Source organism: Penicillium daleae, assembly GCF_028827525.1.
Source record: "Penicillium daleae strain IBT 16125 chromosome Unknown utg000005l_segment0_segment0, whole genome shotgun sequence".
In the NCBI taxonomy this organism is placed as follows: domain Eukaryota; kingdom Fungi; phylum Ascomycota; class Eurotiomycetes; order Eurotiales; family Aspergillaceae; genus Penicillium; species Penicillium daleae.
In genome coordinates, this window is record NW_026623153.1 from 3,995,474 (window position 1) to 4,013,178 (window position 17,705).

General features: G+C 50.7%; 7 protein-coding genes across 7 annotated transcripts; 3 read left to right on the forward strand and 4 right to left on the reverse strand.

The window, feature by feature from the left end:
• Positions 1-3,064: 3,064 nt before the first annotated feature.
• Positions 3,065-3,646, forward strand: N7458_005623 (40S ribosomal protein uS14; the record flags this gene model as incomplete). Its single annotated transcript, XM_056909005.1, has 4 exons — positions 3,065-3,102; positions 3,176-3,199; positions 3,355-3,397; positions 3,488-3,646. The coding sequence occupies 4 exons, from the start codon at positions 3,065-3,067 to the stop codon at positions 3,644-3,646; spliced, it is 264 nt and encodes an 87-aa protein (XP_056767623.1).
• Positions 3,647-4,574: 928 nt separating this feature from the next.
• Positions 4,575-6,422, reverse strand: N7458_005624 (uncharacterized protein; the record flags this gene model as incomplete). Its single annotated transcript, XM_056909006.1, has 7 exons — positions 4,575-4,685; positions 4,754-4,963; positions 5,022-5,456; positions 5,523-5,848; positions 5,915-6,022; positions 6,079-6,312; positions 6,371-6,422. The coding sequence occupies 7 exons, from the start codon at positions 6,420-6,422 to the stop codon at positions 4,575-4,577; spliced, it is 1,476 nt and encodes a 491-aa protein (XP_056767624.1).
• Positions 6,423-7,555: 1,133 nt separating this feature from the next.
• N7458_005625 (DASH complex subunit DAM1) lies at positions 7,556-8,453 on the reverse strand (the record flags this gene model as incomplete). The annotated part of the gene is made up of 3 exons (XM_056909007.1): positions 7,556-7,784; positions 7,880-8,061; positions 8,136-8,453. The coding sequence occupies 3 exons, from the start codon at positions 8,451-8,453 to the stop codon at positions 7,556-7,558; spliced, it is 729 nt and encodes a 242-aa protein (XP_056767625.1).
• A 677-nt stretch (positions 8,454-9,130) lies between these two features.
• N7458_005626 (CRAL-TRIO domain-containing protein) lies at positions 9,131-11,114 on the forward strand (the record flags this gene model as incomplete). The annotated part of the gene is made up of 4 exons (XM_056909008.1): positions 9,131-10,273; positions 10,327-10,368; positions 10,427-10,526; positions 10,579-11,114. 4 exons carry the CDS (start codon positions 9,131-9,133, stop codon positions 11,112-11,114), a joined length of 1,821 nt encoding a protein of 606 aa, XP_056767626.1.
• A 388-nt stretch (positions 11,115-11,502) lies between these two features.
• N7458_005627 (HIT family protein) lies at positions 11,503-12,556 on the reverse strand (the record flags this gene model as incomplete). Its single annotated transcript, XM_056909009.1, has 6 exons — positions 11,503-11,610; positions 11,682-11,696; positions 11,760-11,852; positions 12,091-12,159; positions 12,336-12,418; positions 12,517-12,556. The coding sequence occupies 6 exons, from the start codon at positions 12,554-12,556 to the stop codon at positions 11,503-11,505; spliced, it is 408 nt and encodes a 135-aa protein (XP_056767627.1).
• A 663-nt stretch (positions 12,557-13,219) lies between these two features.
• N7458_005628 (flavin-containing monooxygenase) lies at positions 13,220-15,307 on the reverse strand (the record flags this gene model as incomplete). Its single annotated transcript, XM_056909010.1, has 6 exons — positions 13,220-13,811; positions 13,870-14,169; positions 14,240-14,444; positions 14,499-14,971; positions 15,036-15,116; positions 15,177-15,307. The coding sequence occupies 6 exons, from the start codon at positions 15,305-15,307 to the stop codon at positions 13,220-13,222; spliced, it is 1,782 nt and encodes a 593-aa protein (XP_056767628.1).
• Positions 15,308-16,068: 761 nt separating this feature from the next.
• N7458_005629 (complex I NDUFA9 subunit family protein) lies at positions 16,069-17,642 on the forward strand (the record flags this gene model as incomplete). The annotated part of the gene is made up of 8 exons (XM_056909011.1): positions 16,069-16,217; positions 16,280-16,293; positions 16,362-16,424; positions 16,486-16,580; positions 16,643-16,734; positions 16,791-16,932; positions 16,991-17,149; positions 17,205-17,642. 8 exons carry the CDS (start codon positions 16,069-16,071, stop codon positions 17,640-17,642), a joined length of 1,152 nt encoding a protein of 383 aa, XP_056767629.1.
• Between the last annotated feature and the right edge of the window lie 63 nt (positions 17,643-17,705).

The window sequence follows — 17,705 nt, forward strand, 5'->3', positions numbered from 1 at the left end:
ACATTCAATTTGACGATATATATGATGCAAGTATTAGGGTCAAAGTGCTATCGGTGTTTTAGACGCTCGGGCAAAAGGCTGAATATGTCTGTCTGCTTCCGTCCTGTATTTCCAATTTTTCATTTTCTATTGGCTTTTGAGTATGGGTTTTGAAGGAGCGAGGAAGATACAGATCAATCAAGATCACATTTCTGTGGGAAGTAAGATATTTCTGTAACAGGATATAGTGTTTACTTCTTTCGAGTCCTTTCTAGGTCTCGATCAAGCCACAAAGCTAAGTCTTGACTCAATAATGAAAGCATAGCTGGTCGCTAAGCCTGTGTCAGACAAATGAAAGCAAGAAATTAGTAAGATGACCTCCAGCCAAGAGCTAAAGCTAGCGGGTCCGATTCGGACCCGTTCTTTACCTGCCAGCATGACAATCTTCGCCGCGCTACGATTGGACGTGATGGAATCGGTATCCGCGGCCTTCCGGCCAGAGCTGGTTGGGGCCCCCAACGCACACGCACTGTGGACACGCACCTTCTACCACGCACGTCCCCGAGTTCCAAACCCGAGTTCAGTAGTTCGTGCCCGCTTCTTCTCTTGCGGAATACAAAGGCCGGATACTTTCCTTGGTGATTTCATCGGAGCTGTCATATGACACATGCTGGCCAATTAACTAAGTTAGTTGACTGAGTTAACTGTTAAATTTCTCGCGCTTAATAAGTAATTAATCATAACTTAACTAACTATTGCTAATCCTGGCTGGTCGCCTAAAGCACATTTGGGCACTTGTTCCATTTCCCCTCCGTCCTCTAAGTCTGCATTTATACTCGATACCTCTAACGTGCTGCTTTGTGTTACTTCTGTACCCCAGGATCGGTACTTCGGGTGTTACAAGATCATACGGTGTGGTGTGACAGAGGCATCTGCAGCTGCCCGCTCTTTTGAGTCTGCAGATTACAAACCTAGAGTGGTCGTTCTCCTCCCTGCTTTCCAATAGTCAGCTAGTTAGTTATTGTTAACTAGAAGTTGTTTTGTAATCATAGTGCTAATTCGTAACTTCCTAATTAGCTTCCTCCGTAATCATAATCCATACAACACTCTCTCCTTTCAAGCGGGAATTTCCAACCACAACCCCTCCATCCCGATCAGCAGATCGACATGCAGCAAGCGGGCTCGAGTGATATTACCATCCTTAGTAGAAACGCCCTGCAGAGCATCGGATGTTCGGCACTAACACCATCCGCAAGCCGTAATTCCATTCAAGCGTTCCTCAGGCACAACGAGCGTCCAATAAGAGCCGGCTTAACCCTGGTCTCTTCCCGCACGATCAGCAAGGCCAAGGACCTGTTTGGCACGGATGAGATGTGAACGTGAATAATTTGCATAAAATTAAATTATGAGCGTGCCACGGGAAAAGTCAATGAAGTAGTACGTTGTGCAACTGGCCTTGTGCGACTATGTCTTAGCATTAATTCTACCCCAGGTTTTTGCTATAAGGTACAATAGACGCGATTCATACTTCTTTTTGGGCTGTGCCTGACGTTACTGTCATCGGCAAACAAAGCATGCTGCAGATATAGATCGGACGAGGCTGACCCAAGTATGACGGGCGCCCCTTATAAACAGCCTTCAATATGGAGATGGAGGCACCGTAGTAGACACAACTGCCATTTGCATTACAAGAGACGGTCTTCAGCCCGCTAGTATTCAACGGCAGTCTCTATGATGAATCTCCACGGTCTTGCATAATCCCCTTGTTTACTAATAGCCTTCGGTAGCCCTGACGAAATACACAAGTAATGACAATCCCTGTGGTCCTGGAACCTCGATTTAAGTAAACAAGGCTTTAGTTTGGCATGTTATAAACATCATCCCATGACAGTATATCATGCACCTTCATATGCTTGACTCTTGATGCTCGTTCGCCGTATTAGCCGTAATATCCAGTTGTGGAAATATGCCCGGTTGTGATATCTCGCCATCAACCAATGCAGTCATCTGCATGCTAGGGAATATTGATCACCTATAAATTAGCGCCATCATGCTCCAATTGCTCAAGGGGGGATTATTTATCACAAAAATCGTCTTCCATGTCGGATGAGGCGTCTCCGAATCATTAGCGCCGGCTTTCTCAATGTGCGGTCGTGTTTCGAGGATGACTTGAGGGTATTGTAAGATGACCATTATATCAGTCGTTTGCATATCAGTCAAATACCAACTTGATCACGAAGGATACTGATCACTTAAAGGCACCTTGAGTAACCCTCGAGGTCTGGGGATGGATTATGTAGTAAGTAGAGCGAGTATAGTTTGACTGCAGCAGCCGAATGAATTGTACCCGGGATGCAGAAAGGAAAGTGCCGGGTCTGGAAGTCGAACGAGCTAAGAAGAACATTTCAGCTAGTTTACTAGATCTTCGTCCAATCAGATTATGCACAGAAAGGGAGAAAGGCTTTGGCACTGGCGCTCTGACGAGGTCAACGAGCTTCAGAAGACTCTGAAGATTCCATACCAGCCTTGCAGTGGGTTTTGCAAATTGAGTCGGTTCTCGCCTTTGGAGGACATGTTTGATTTTGAGGTTCTTCTTCCGCGCAGGCAACAACATCAAATGATGAGAATAGCCCAGCGGATACGAAGTATACCTTGATCTGTGAGAGGCCCGGCTCTGGTCTGCATGAAGATATTGTAGCTTGAATCTATAATCAGGCCCAGAAAAATTGGAACAAGAGGTGTAAAAGACTTATTTTCTAAAGGAATTGCTCATACAAAACAAGAACGAATAGTATAATCCCAAATGTCAATCCTTTGGATGTGAGGCTCCAAACACGTTATCCATCAGTGGATCCTGAAATCTCGGGCATCATCAATTATTACATAATCAGACACACATGACCACCGAAAGGGGACTAGTTCCGGGTCAAGCGAGCTGGCCCGTGCGTGGTTCCCGATTGGGGCAGCACACAACGATTTTCCAACCCTAAAGTGCGATTCGACCTTCGTCCTTCTTCAACAGCGCCAACGACCCTCGTCCCCGTCAACAACCCCTCCGTCAACTCCCCCCTTTCGACATCTCAAGATGACTCACGAGTCCGTTTGGTACTCCCGGCCCCGCAAGTAAGTCAACTTTTGAGCCCGATCGCTGCACAAATGCCGGTGAATGGCGACTGACTAGATGCTTCTCTCACAGGTACGGCAAGGGCTCCCGCGAATGGTGTGTTGAACCCCTCCTTGGAATCTGCGATTTTCCCGGATAAGAGCGACGATTGGGAAAGAGAGTGAATGAAGAGAGAGCGAGAGTTTTGGATCGGATATTGAGATTCGGGACTTTGGGGACGGAGTGCTAATTCGTGTTTCGCTCGATTACAGCCGTGTCTGCACTCACCGCGCCGGTCTGATCCGCAAGTACGGCGTATGTGGAATCTCTCCTTGATTATCTTCTGCGAGCGCATCGAGTGCCGCATGTTGAGACACCGAACCCTGGGCTAACGGTGTCTTACAGATGAACATCTGCCGTCAGTGCTTCCGTGAGAAGTCCACCGACATCGGTTTCACCAAGGTTCGTACCTTCAATCTCTACATCTACCGACTCGAGACAATACACCCGCACACGAGATACCACGTCGTTGCAATTTCCACAAGACTCGATCCCAACACTTGAAATACGCACATCAATACTAACTCGCCCACTCTCACCTACAGTACCGCTAAACAAGTCAAAAACCATGTCCACCTTTTAACGTCCTTCTCGATTCATCCTCGTCTACGATCCGTTCACTCGTGTACGTACCCTGGCGCTCCTCGATCTCGATAGTGTCCCGGGATGGGGAAATGATTCGAAGTGTCCCGGGGGAAAAATAGAAAGAAATTACGCCCGCACTCCGTTTCCTTTTCGCATGACGGCTCCAAAATTGGTTGTTGCTTTTTCTTGATGGAGGAGACATTCTTTCATCTTCGTTTGCTTGGTGTCTCGGGTGGATCGGAGGGGACTGGGGTTGTTGTGTGAAGAGTTCGCAAAACGAGGATGTCATGTTTACCCTCATCCTTTTTTTCCTTATCCAATATCAATGACGGATTTTCTTTACTGGGATTATCATTTGGCTCTTGGTTGTTGAGTATGGAGTAGCGCGGAGGGAACTTGGTGGTGGTGAATGCCTTAAAAAAGCTGAACTACTGTGACTTGACATTTGCCTTGCTTTTCTTGGGCCTTGGGTGTTCTTCTGGTTCTGCATCTGGACAGGATTATTACAACATTCAAAACTCAAGTAGACTGGCCGTAGATTTTGATGATGCGGGTCTATGTAGCTTCCATGTGCTCTACGTCTGCATTGATCGTACTGATCGCAGCCGCTAGAGCCACGGGACCCGCCACACTTAATCCGAACGTCTCGTACAAAACTCAATACTCAATCATCTTGTTGATACCAAGGACATAGTACATTAGTTAACGAGGAATCCATTGGTCTCATACCCTTTCTCGCTATGTACATCAAACAAAAAAAACCAGATGCAAAACACCCTGAACCCCAAGCCAATAGCCAAACCGAATCCATTTTCCCCTCAAGCACATGGTTCATTGCTACGAAATATCATTTCTCGGGATCAATCGAGCGAATGCCATAGAACAGCAGGTAAGCGTTCTGCTTGAGGACATCCGCGATGCTGGCGACAGTCACTTTGTTATCATCCATGAGCACCCACTGGATCAGGAGTGATTAGCATAGCTCTATGGTTGATTATTAGTTGTCATCGATAGTGGGGTACGTACCTGGTCGCCTCCGAGGCGAGTGTATGAGTAGTAGTGTCCCGAATCCATGGAGCCCTGGTGGACCACGACAGTGGACAGATCGTAAATGTACTTCGACGTGTCCACGCGCTCCTTGTCCTTCTTCACGGTGTAGGGGAGCATGTTCAGGGTAATCGGGAAGTCAATATGACCATGCATCTTCTCGGAGGAGGCCTGGTTGTGCTCATAGCGCTAAAGAGGAGAAGCATGTTAGTTTTGTCTGGTGTCCATAGAATCTCGAGATACGCACCTTCAACTGCATGCACAGGATACTAGGCAGCTTGTTGATCTGCAGCCGCTTCGAGGCTCTCTGCGGCGTGTTGCCGCATTTCTCGCAATGATATGCCGCCTCAGTGTGGTGCTGCAGGTCTTCGACCGCAGTAAAGCTCTCCAAGCAGCTAATCAGGTTCGAGGTACCGGTCCCACTTGATCGGCCCAGCTTGCGCTTCTTGTTCTGCAGCTGCACGTCGAGACTTAGGTCCGCCATGGGGTCATAAGTGTGGGTGGTTTTGCCGCACTTGTGGCACATCACGCTGCTACGAAGTTCCCCGTAGAAAGTACGATGGAAGAAGCATTCACATTTGGTGTCGTAGCTTTCGGAGTGGCCGGGGGTGGCGGCGTGAAGAGAATTGACTAGGAACTGGAAGTATTCGTGAGCGTCTTGCTGGCGATAGCCTGCCATTTCCTGTAGTTTGGGATTAGCTGAATATTCTTTTTGCTATATCATCAGGTTCATGGGCTTCTGGCTTACTCTTGACGCATCCCAGCCATGATAGAGGAGGGTAGCCGCCGACACTGCATCGGTTTTCTCACCACTGTTGAATTCCATAAATATCTCAGTGGCAGCACAAGCCATGCAAAAGGGTCTCTTGCAAGTGTGGATGTCATGACCTCCGGCCAGGAAATACGCGTTAAGAGTCGGATCATGCAGCAGAGCTTGGAGAATGACAGCCTGATAACAGGTCTGTCCCATGTTCCAGACACCGCGGGCGCCACGACGGGAGCAAGGGTTCTTGTAAGCGTTGTTCTTGACATAGACTTCCGAAGCAGAGTCCTCAATCCATCGGTCTTTGCCATCTATCAGTTAGTCAGCTGCTCAGTCAATGAGGGTCTCAAGGGGGCAAAAGGTGAGCTGAGACGCACCTTGATATTCAAACTTGCCAGAAGGGCCACAGAGCCTTTCAAGGCCATGATCGTAGATAAAATCCACACACGTCTCACAGAAGATGAAGCGGTTGCGTGATTCCATATCTAGGTGGAGTGGATTAGCCTCCAGCAACAGTATGTCAGAGTAGACCAGAACCTACAGAAAGCATGGCCAGTCTTCTTCGTGTGGGCCTTGCGTTCCGAGTTCAGACAGGCTTCCGAGCAGGTCAAACAGTGGTACTTTGGTTTCAAAGAAGCCACGGTCCGCAGGCCACTAGTCGGCACTGCAGCCGTCTCAGGCTTCGTGTACGGTGCCAGGGACTCGAATTGTTTGCGGTACCCATTCTTAAACTGGCCCGCAGTGGATTGATCTTGCAGGATCGTGGCAAGATGTTCTGGTGAGGGGTCAGACATGTCGTGGTCAAGGCGGGGGTCAATGAAGTCTGGACATACCGCAGCCAAACGCCGCTTCAGAAAGGATGTTGACAGATTCAAGGCTCGCCATTATGGATGACAAGCAAGATGATGTAGAGGAAAGTAACGAGAATAGGAAAGGGAATGGGAAAGGGATGAGGGTTGGGGAGATGTCAAGGAGGTGGAGTGCAAAGACAAAGAGAGGAGGTTGCCCAGTAAAGGGACCCAGCCCTCAAGGCAACGATAGAAAAAATGACGAAAGGAAGGATGAGAGAGGGACCAGAGATCCCGGGTGCAAGATACAAGGCTCTTTTTGGCCGTCGGATGCACAAAGATATCCAGTTGAGCCTCAAGGACTTCACCTGAGTAGGGCGAGCATTGCACTGCGGAAGAAATGATCAGTATTCCCTTGTAGCAGGCTATACACAATATTCAAGGTCGACTTACATATTCAAGACCAGGAGAGTCAACGGTGCCGTGTGGGGAAGGGGAGATGGACAAGAGGCGCTATAGGGCTCTTCTTTCACCGAAGGGTTGCCTCGGCAGCTCACGTTGCCAGCAAAGCCGCAACCTGCCCCGCCAGATTGCAATGGATGGATGTTAAACGATCAAAGCAGCAAAGCAAAGGACTCGGAGATGTAAGAATCACTCGGATTATGCAAAGAAAGGTAAATAATCCCCGTGAGATCGAGGACCTGATCGGGGGGGGGGCAGAGTGGGTGTGGTTTGCCATCGGGACCTTTTTTTCGCCAGCGCCCGATTTACCGCCGGATCAACGATCGGAGGTGCCGCCATCTCGAGTTCCGCCGCCACGGGACTTGATCATCATGGGAAGACCACTCCGAGCTAACAAAGTGCGATTTAGGATTAGAGAGTACATGGTATATAGCTCCGGGAATATCTCTGGTTTGATCTTTCTTTCTATTCTCTAACATAGTCATGTCTGTCATGACTCTTGCTTCGTTTCAAGTCATAATAATTACAGGCCATGTTCATCTATCTATTCCATCTTTTCATCCAACGAGAACCAAGGGTATCAAAGGCCAACAAACGCCATCCAAACCTGGTCTGATGTTTCCCCACATTGAGAGGGGTTGCCAGAGCACAGTCTGGCAGGGCGCTTCTCGAATATTCAAGATGTCCACTTCACAATGCCCTGCCCTCCCATCGTTATAGGCCAAATATAGCATGCGAATGACAATCCCGGACAGCCGTTCGAACGCTTCACCGCACACCACGACCCCGAGGCAGCGCACTTGGTCGCCCCCTGTCGGCACCTCTCGTAGCATACCGGCTTGTCGTTGAGCCTCGTGTAGAGCCTCTCGTCGTGCCTCTCGTTGTACCGCCTCGGGTAGTACCCCGAGTGGTACCCCGGCTAGGAGCAGAATACTTCGAGGTTGGTCTGGAGGAGACGGTGCTGGGAGGGTGGTCGACAAAAGATGTGTCCGTAGTCCTAGGCGAGGGTCAATTGGTGAACCCTGGGTTGGACGGGAGCATAGCCATCGCGACGACGCTTTCCCAAGGTGTGACGAGGTATCCAATACTCACAAGAATGTCATTTCGCCATCTTCCGGTCGGAGTGGCTCATTTTCTGCCTCTTTGCAGGGTTTGTTAGTACGTGGGCTTCCATTGACAAGATCAATCCCCATTGCATGGGGATGCGGATGCGTTTGCATACCTTTCTGAGCCTCAGCCTGCTTGGCTCTCTTGAAAGAGTCGGTAATCGGGGCCTGACAGTAGTGAGTATTGACCTCCCAATACAATTTCCTCATGGAACACGTCTCCAATGGCTCTGTGGGCCTACCTCTGGGAAATCCACACAAAACGCGTTCATGTTCATGCCGTACAGGAAACTAGCAAAGCTCTCGCTAAAGCGCGTCAAACTCTCGTGCATGAGCTGCAGGTGCATGAAATTGGCCTCCAGATCGGCCATAGAGTCGGCCAATTCTGCAAACTGTGGTTCCAACGCATTGATGGCGGGCTGGTTGTATCCAGCATGGCTGATGCTGTGACCGTAGCCATGCGCTTCCCGGAGCGAGGAGCGTGAACTCGGTCGCAAAGGGGTTGTGGGGCGAGAGGAGAGCCTTGGTCGCGAGGAGGATCGTGGTGCAGGGGCGTCCATAGCTTTTGGGCGTTGTGATGGTGTTGTTTGTTTTGGGGAGAGAGGGGCAAGGCGGAAGAGGTCAAGTGGGTTTTCTGGAGTGGGCGATCGTGAGCGCCTCTACTTTTTGGGCGTGCAGCTGTTGGAAATTGGGGCTCGAGGGCCGACAATTAGGAGGGACTGTAAATAGGACTAGGAGGAACTGGGCGTGATTTTGAGGTGCATCCGAGGAGGAGAATAGGAATGGACCAAGTTGAGGATAAACGTCGCGGCGTTGATCTCCCGCGGGTTGTTGCCCGTGACTGGCTTTGACTTCAACTGGACATGCGACCACACGAAGAGACCACCATATTACTTATGGTGATGGCCAGAAGTGCCCACCACGTATCAGCCTGGTCTATATAGAACCGAGTTCTACTGCAAATAGATAATATCATAAAGAACGACTATAATACCACCATCAATCCACGCGAAAGAATTGAGTCTTTCCCCGCATTGCCACCCCGATCGTCATGGGCCTTGCTTTTGAGCGAATCCACTCGTGATCTCGCCTGAACTTCAGGCCCTGAAGGACTCGGCAATCTTCTCCTCCTCCATATTCCTTGTCCCTGGCCTGAGTTATATCTTTTATATATACGCCCTATCTCGCGCTCTGAATAATTATATTCCGGCCGTCCTGTTCTTTTTGCCCCCGCCACATGCGGGCCTGCTCAATTCTGCGCCGCATCTCTCCCTCGGCCAGTCCCCGTCCTGTTTCTTGTCGTATCAACTCCGCTGCTGCTTCCCCGGAAAGAGGCGCTCAGATCGCCTCCCAATACGCTCGTCAACCCCGACCATTTTCACTCGTGCGACCTTACTCCACACGGCCGCATTCTCAGGATCAACCGAGGGAAGCATCTTCTTTCTGGACTATCACATTCACCCTGCTGGCCGTTGGCGGAGGCGCCTGGCTCCACGATAAATACTTTACATCGACGGATAACTCGCCGCTGTCGCTCCCTTCCCCAACCCCTGCGTCGCAATCACACTCCTTCCTCCAAGTCATCGATACCCTGACCACCATGCCTATCGAACCCGCCCCGGGTACCGTCGGGACCCTGACCCCGGAACAAGAAGTCAAGCTGCAGGAGTTTTGGGTGTTGACCCTCAGAGTCTTCGGTGTTCCCCTCGACGTCCTCGAGGCCGAGCACGCCAATGGTAAAGGCAACGCCGAAGCGGCTCAGGATAAGAAGTCTTCCGGCAAACGCCGGGGATGGTCACTCTGGGGCAAGAGCGGCGACGATGAGGAGGACAAAAAGAGCGTCTCATCCGCGAGCGGGATCACTTCGAGTCTAGCCTCGATCAACATCACCGACGGTGACGACAAGCACGGTCAGTCCAAGGAATTCCAGCAGGCGCTCGTTGAGTTGCAGCCGGAGGAAATCCGCACGGCCTTTTGGAACATGGTGAAGCAGGATAATCCGGATGCACTGTTGCTGCGCTTCCTCCGTGCACGCAAGTGGGACGTCAAGAAAGCGCTGATCATGTTGATTTCGACGATGCGCTGGCGTCTGCAGGATGTGCACGTCGATGACGATATCATGGCCAACGGCGAGGCCCAGGCCCTGAAACAGGCGTCGAGTGCCGATCCCGCTAAGAAGCAGAAGGGCGAGGAGTTCTTGAAACAGATGCGCATGGGCAAGAGTTTCCTGCACGGCGTCGACAAGTTTGGCCGACCAATCTGCGTTGTGCGAGTGCGCCTGCACCGGGCCTCGGACCAGGAGGTGGACACGCTGGAACGGTTTACAGTCTATACTATTGAGACTGCCCGGCTGCTTCTGGCGCCTCCGGTTGAGACTGCAGTAAGTTACCACCTACGCAAGCCTGACTAAAGGCCTAGTTCTAATTATCATAGACTATTATTTTCGATATGACCAACTTTGCATTGGCCAACATGGTAAGCTTCATCTACTGGCTTTTTTATTCATACGCCACATACTAACGTGTGTTCTCAGGATTACACGCCTGTCAAGTTCATGATCAAGTGCTTCGAAGCGAACTACCCCGAATCTCTCGGATCCGTTCTCATTCACAAGGCGCCCTGGATCTTCTCAAGTCTGTCTCTCTCCATCCCAACCCCCATTCGACTCCAATCTAATTCAGTCAGGTATCTGGAGTGTCATCAAGGGTTGGCTCGACCCCGTCGTCGCCGCCAAGATTCACTTCACCAAAAACCGCGAAGACCTCGAAGAGTTCATCGCCCCAGGCCAAATCATGAAGGAGCTCGAGGGTGACGAGAACTGGGAATACGCATACGCCGAGATCAAGGAGGGCGAGAACGCTCAGATGGAGGACACGGAGACTCGCGACAAGTTGATTGCGGAGCGCCAGGTCCTGGCGAAGGAGATCCAAGATGTCACCATTGAGTGGATTCGCGCCAGCTACAAGAAGGAGACTGATGCTGTAAACGCTGCCAAGGATAAGCGGAATGGCTTGATCGAAAAGCTGCGCGAGCAGTATTGGGTTCTGGATCCGTACATTCGTGCCCGCTCGCTGTATGACCGACTCAACATTGTCAAGGGCGGTGGCAAGATTGAGTTCTACCCCGAGGCCGAGAAGAAGGCCGCCCAGGATGAAAAGAAGGTTAGCGGTGATGCGCCTGCGGAGACACCGGAGGCAACGGAGAGTGCTCAGTCTGCATGATCTTGTTGGAGAAACCCGGTGGCTGTTTTCGTGCCATGTTGGACTTTGTGATGGTTTGAATGTTGGCGGCTAGAATCGTGCATGCTGCGTGGTTGTATAGTATGGTATATACCGACGGCATTGGCGTCTTTCCTGGATAGCCGGTTAGTCTATATAGAGTGCGTCTGTCTATTCGGTGATTTTGAAAGAGGTTCGGGTTTTGTGTCAGGTGTCCCAATTCCAATTGAGCATTATATACGTCGCAATTTAACATTCCCAACGTACCAACCGAAGAAGCATTCAATGGCATTCAGACAATCCTCTATTGCTAGGACATCGGCCATTGCTTGAGGCAAACAACCCACATGACTCTTCGTGTTTCTGGAAATTTTTGGGCAGCAACCCCCATTTACATCTTAGACTTGATCTCCTCATACAGAGCCTTCAGCTTATCCATCTCCGACTCCTTAGCAGGCCAGCTAATACCCAGACCCTCCTGCTCATTAGGCTTGGGAATCTATAAAACAGTAGTGAGTAAAGGGTTTCTTGAAGACTGAAAAGAGGGCCATCCGGATGAGATGAACATACCATGTGGAAGTGGACCTGCAATACATTGTTTAGTAAGTTGCTTAATTTGAAGATGAAGTTGAATATGGGTGTACTCACGTGGTCAACGACCTGGTGCGCAATACGTCCGTTGTTCTGGAGGACGTTGAAATCGGTGGCGCCGCTGGCGAGAGCGATCTTCTTTGCGACGGGCTATACGAAAGACAAGCTGGTTAGCTGAGCATCCTGCGAAGAGTTACCAGCATGCTGTTGCTGTTGATCCCATTGGTTCCTCGATCTCTGTTAATTCTTGCGTCTGGACAAGGACCTTGGGGGTTGGTGGCCCCTAGTTCTCTGCCAACACCCAGTCTGCAGGGTTGACTGTCTTTTTTCACACTCTCTTATTCCTTCTGCTTTGCTGTGCATCGCAGTCCGGCTGCTCTCTACTTACCAGAATCTCAAGGAGGTCCTCGTCGGGGATGTCGGTCAGCTTGGCGCCGTGGAATTTGGGGATGACGAGCTATTCAACGACGAGTTAGCATCCATTCGAACACACAAAACGATCCCAATCGCAAACAGGATTCGAATTATGGTATATTCGCCGGCAGAGTCACTCCCAGGGCGCAGATTCAAATCGCATCAAGGCGACCATGATCGGTGCGGGGAAGGAGACAAGCGGGCGAGGGGATAGCGTACCGCATGGCCACGGCTGAGAGGCTGGATATCGAGGAACGCAAAGACCTTGTCGCTCTCGAAGATCTTGAAGGAAGGGATATCACCTAGGATGCGGGGTGTTAGCGGCCCATTGCATCCGCGTCAAGCTGGTAGGCAGGAGCTTGGTGAACTCGACTACGCGTCAAAGGAGCTAGCTACCCACCCTTGATAATCTTGCAGAAAAGGCACGTGGCAGAGGCCATACTGTCAGTCGATTTGGATTTTTGTAGAGGAGGGGTTCGGTGTAATTGAATGGAACAGTGTAGTTTGTTGCCAGAATACGAAGATCAAGGGAATTAATTCGAAGTCGAAGTCATGATCATGCGGGGTCAGCTCCGACCCGGCGGGGAAAGCAAAGAAAGAAAAGGCAGTGCGGGTGTCGGGGTTCGAACGCGGGTCGGCCAGTTTTCCAGGGAGGGGTTATGAGTTAAATTGTGAGAACTTCTCCGAGGAGTGGGACAGGCTAGCGCAGAACCCATTTCTTGCCTTTTACCAGAGATGGCCGTGGTTTGCCCACAATACTCCTCTACTCAATCTTTGGAATAACCTGCTACGACACAGCCGTCGTATCTTTTTTGGATTTTTTTTTCTTGATTATTATTGTGAGAACTAGAATTTATTGTTTTCTCTTTTTTTAGAGCTTTTTAGGACGTCTAGATCGTGTTTTGGGGATGGTTGGGGGTGCGCGGTGTGTGTGCATAACACGATCATTTGTGGTGTGTATACGAACCCTTTCGCCTGCCCACGACCAACACCCGCAAGTTCCTTTTGGAAGAGAGATTCCAACCCCAGATCAAATACCGTTTGTCACTATTTACCATGCGTGTATCAGGCTCAAATTCTCTCTGTCCAGACATCTTTGCTATTCACACACTACCTCCTTCTCCGCGGGAATCAACCCAATTTAATGCAATACAAAATGCCACCGCATTAATAGATCCATAGAACACCATAGGTACCAGTCCAAAGAAGAGATTTCCAGCAATACCCCGTCGAAGAATCAACTCCGCCAACTCCGTCCGCGCAATCTCCGGCGCAACGGGCGATTTGAAGGGACCGAGTAACCGAAAAAATGTGACGAATGAGGCGCCGAAGCAGTAAATCAGCAGCATCCGCAGCCCATGCTCACGGTACAACTCCATCAGTCCCGGTGCACCGCCAAAGTCTCGAGCTAGTGTGCCCATGTATGCGCTGTGGTCGACGCCGTATTGGATGCGTGACCCTTTGGCAGCTAAGAGATGGTAGTGTGGAGGATATTTTGGAATGACCATTTTCCCGGTGATAAGAGCTGTCCACCACATGGATTGTTGCTCGGCGATTGGGGGGATGGCACCGACGCCTGGGCGGACGAACCCGACGAAGGCGATATCCGGGTGGGATGGGTGGATGACGTTTCGAATTCGGGCGTCGGATGCTGTGGGATATGTGCTGTCAAGGTAGGGGAAGTGTTGATTGTACCTCTTACGGTGTTAGCTCCAGCAGGGGGAAATGATAGATATATTGAAAGAAGACTGACCCTCTACAGTATACCACACAGTCCGGCTTGATGACCTCGTTCTTCAAGCGCTGCCAATCCTTCCTTTCGGGGTTAGCTTGGAAATGGACTCGGCCAGAGTCATCCATATACTCATGTACAAGTATCGACGACTCGGTTGGAATTGGCATCTTCTGGCGGATCAATGTATCGAATCCCAAGACAAGCCAAAAGCGGATTGTGCTTTTGATAGGGCCGGTTGAGGTCTGGCATTGCCTTGCTACTCTTGTTGACGAACACGAATGCTCGACCCAGTCGCTCTTACGGAAGACCACCGACGTGCTGGTTCATACCAGCTTTCGTTCCTCTAAGAAGCCTCTGTACTTGCCTGATGGCGAAATCGGAGACGAACTAGCGTAGTCTGCTGCGGGCTATGGCGCGATGTACATATACGGTCTCGAAGAGGTTGGCGATGAGACCGTCGATGGGAAGGCCGCCACCGAAGGTCTTGCCAAAAATCTGGAAGCCACTGACTGCCTTGGGAAAGGAAAGGAATCCAGTTCGGAAGCACATCGTGACTGACTGGGCATCGGCTTTGATGGATTCATAGGCGATATCTTCCAGGCTCAAACATTAGTATGGAGGACAGCTGGGCAGATGGTACAACTTACCCATTGCTGTTTCCCCACATCCTAAGATCAGGACATTGCGGCCTGCTACCTGTGAGCGATCCTTGTAAAGTGATGAATGAAACACATCACCATTGACGTTCTCAATTCCCGGGATAGTGGGAATATTGGGCGCAACGTGTAGTCCCGTGCATATGGCAATGTGCGAACAGTCATAGAACTTTTCTTGCTTATCCTCAGAGTCTGTCCCGTCTAGGTAGTTGACACGAAGTATCCACTGGGAGCTCTCTGGCAGTCGGTCTACACGAATGACGGGGCTGTTGAGCTTGATATGGGTGTCCAGGTTGAACTTGGCAACATAAGATCGCAGATAGTCCACATATTCAGGAAGTGAGATATGATCAGGCCTATCCAGTGGCAAGCGATGGTCCGAGAATGTGGTCAACTGCTTGCTGCTGACCAGTTCTGCATTCTGATGGGATCGGTAGTTGAATGTCCCGCCAATATCCGCTTCGCTAGATGCTGTTAGTACGGAGTAATAGTAGACTATTCATCTTCCTTATGAATAGCTAGACTTACGCTCCAAATAGGCAAGCCTCAATCCGCTGTTCCGGTGTCGAGGCCTCTAGCAGGGTCTTGAGGGTAACTAGACCAGCAGGACTAGTTATAGGTAGTAGACCATTATCGTGGATATTGAGGAGTGAGAGAGGAGTGGCTTACCCTGCGCCAATAATCGCTACCTTAATCGACATTGTGATGGATGTCGCCTCACCGAGAATATCTTGATCGTAGCAGATGAGAAGTCGCGGTGTGATATGAACTGCAATTCGGAAGGTCAACTGCTTAGGCATTGACCGGTTTTCTCGCGTAAGCGCCAGGATGTATTGGGATATAAGCAATCGATCCTATTAAGTAGCACCTCGCTGTGCGCATCCGTTTCCATGCAATTGGGAGGAAACACGAGGTGAAAACCTGTTATTTTTCGCAACATCTAGAGATCTTCTATCAGCTTTAGCCCGTCCTCTGGTTTGATACGGCCTATAAATTAGGATGTGTGCCCGTGGGCGCTCGTTATATATCTGCTTACCCCGTACACCTAACATTGGGACTTAGATAGGTGTTGAATATCACAAGGAACAAAATGATCATCAATTGGAAGAAAGCTTGTACCAACATAACGAGACTAGCCGTTTCATACGAATATTGATGTGCATGATTATAGCGGAATCATAGCAATATAGACTCAGATGAAGATGCTCTGAAAGATGGGGTGAACTGGCCAATCACATTCGCCATATTGTCAGACCTTTTGTGGCCGATTGAGGTCCAGTGGCTGTTGCGACCACAGCACCAGAAGTACGATTTCATGAAAGCAATCAAAGCCAAGAATCAAGCTTCTTATTTCTTATTCCGGTCAACAACATAAATAAAAGAAGCCGTCACTACGAGGGCAGCAGAGCACTATCACGGCCTTCCGAAACCGGACTAGCGCCAGAGTCCCGTGTTCCCGAATTGCAGGCGGACACTGCGAAAGGTCCATCCACCTGCTCCTCACCACGCCAATCGGCAACCACTCCCCTCCAACAGGTCTCGCGATTCGCACGCAGAGGCCATGCAGAAGTGCCGGTCTATCAATCCTGCCCTGGGGTCGCGGGCCTTCACCCCTGCCCCGCGGGTTCAGGTTCAGTTCCAGCGCCGCAACCTCCAGGATGTCGCTATTACTCGCACCGGAAGGCCCGTTCTGAAGGTCCAGGGTGGCCGGTAAGCATTCAATTGCGCTGATTCTGGGTCTCTCTGGTTGCTAACTTCTTTGCGCCTGATAGCTCGTCCCTCGGAGGTACCGCTCATCCCTTGACGACTCGATCCCACCCGTCCGTGCGATATATACTCACCACTCATATCTAGGCCACACCGCGACTGTCTTTGGTGCCACCGGTTTCCTGGGTCGTTACATTGTCAACAAGCTCGGTAGGTTGAGGATCCTGTCTAGGATATGGGTGTGAGGAGCGGGAGGACTGACTTCCCGCAGCTACCCAGGGATGCAATGTGGTGGTCCCCTACCGTGAGGAAATGGCCAAGCGTCACCTGAAGGTCACTGGTGATCTGGGCCGTGTTACTTTCATTGTATGGAACTCATTGAAGCAAGAAATCGAACCGAAGACGCAGGTTGTCTGACTCGAACATAGGAATACGACCTCCGCAACACCCAGTCTATCGAGGAGAGTGTCCGTCACTCCGATGTTGTCTACAACCTCACTGGTCGCCAATACCCTACCAAGTGAGTGCATATATCAATGATTCGGGATCTTGAATAGTCAATTGACTGTAAATCAGGAACTTCTCCTACGCCGATGTACACGTTGACGGTGCTGAGCGCATCGCCGAGGCTGTCGCCAAGTACGACGTGGACCGCTTCATCCACGTTTCCTCCTACAATGCCCGCCGGGACTCTCCCTCTGAGTTCTTTGCCACCAAGGTCGGTTGATATTGCGGGTCTTGCTGTGACGTACAGGAAGGTACTAATGCGAATATAGGCATGGGGTGAGGAGGTCGTCCGCAAAATCTACCCCGAGACCACCATTGTCCGCCCTGCCCCGATGTTCGGTTTCGAGGACAATCTCCTTCACAAGCTCGCTGGCATGTCCAACCTGTTCACTGCCAACCACATGCAGGAGCGCTACTGGCCAGTCCACGTAAGTCTCGTGACACAATCGCCTCGACCAACATTGACTAACCCGCACTTTCTAGGCCATTGACGTCGGTGCTGCCCTCGAGAAGATGCTGCACGATGATAGCACCGTTGGCCAGACCTTCGAGCTCTACGGTCCCAAGAACTACTCCACCGCGGAGATTGCCGAGCTGGTGGACCGTGAAATCATCAAGAAGCGCACCCACATTAACGTCCCCAAGGCTATCATCAAGCCCTTTGCCTACTACCTCAACAAGTACCTGTGGTGGCACACCATGTCCGCCGACGAGATCGAGCGCGAGTTCATCGATCAAGAGATCGACCCCACGGCCAAGACCTTCCAGGATCTGGGCATGAACGAGATTGCCGACCTGGCGGACCTGACCTTCCACTACTTGCAGGGCTACCGTAGTGCCTCGTACTATGATCTTCCCCCGGCGACCGAGCGTGAGCGCCGCGAGGAGAAGAAGTACCTGCATGTGCTGGACGACCAGTAGTTGTGTGTTTTAATGTGTACATAAGCTGCTTCCTAGACGCGAATCTTATTTCCTTGTGTTGTC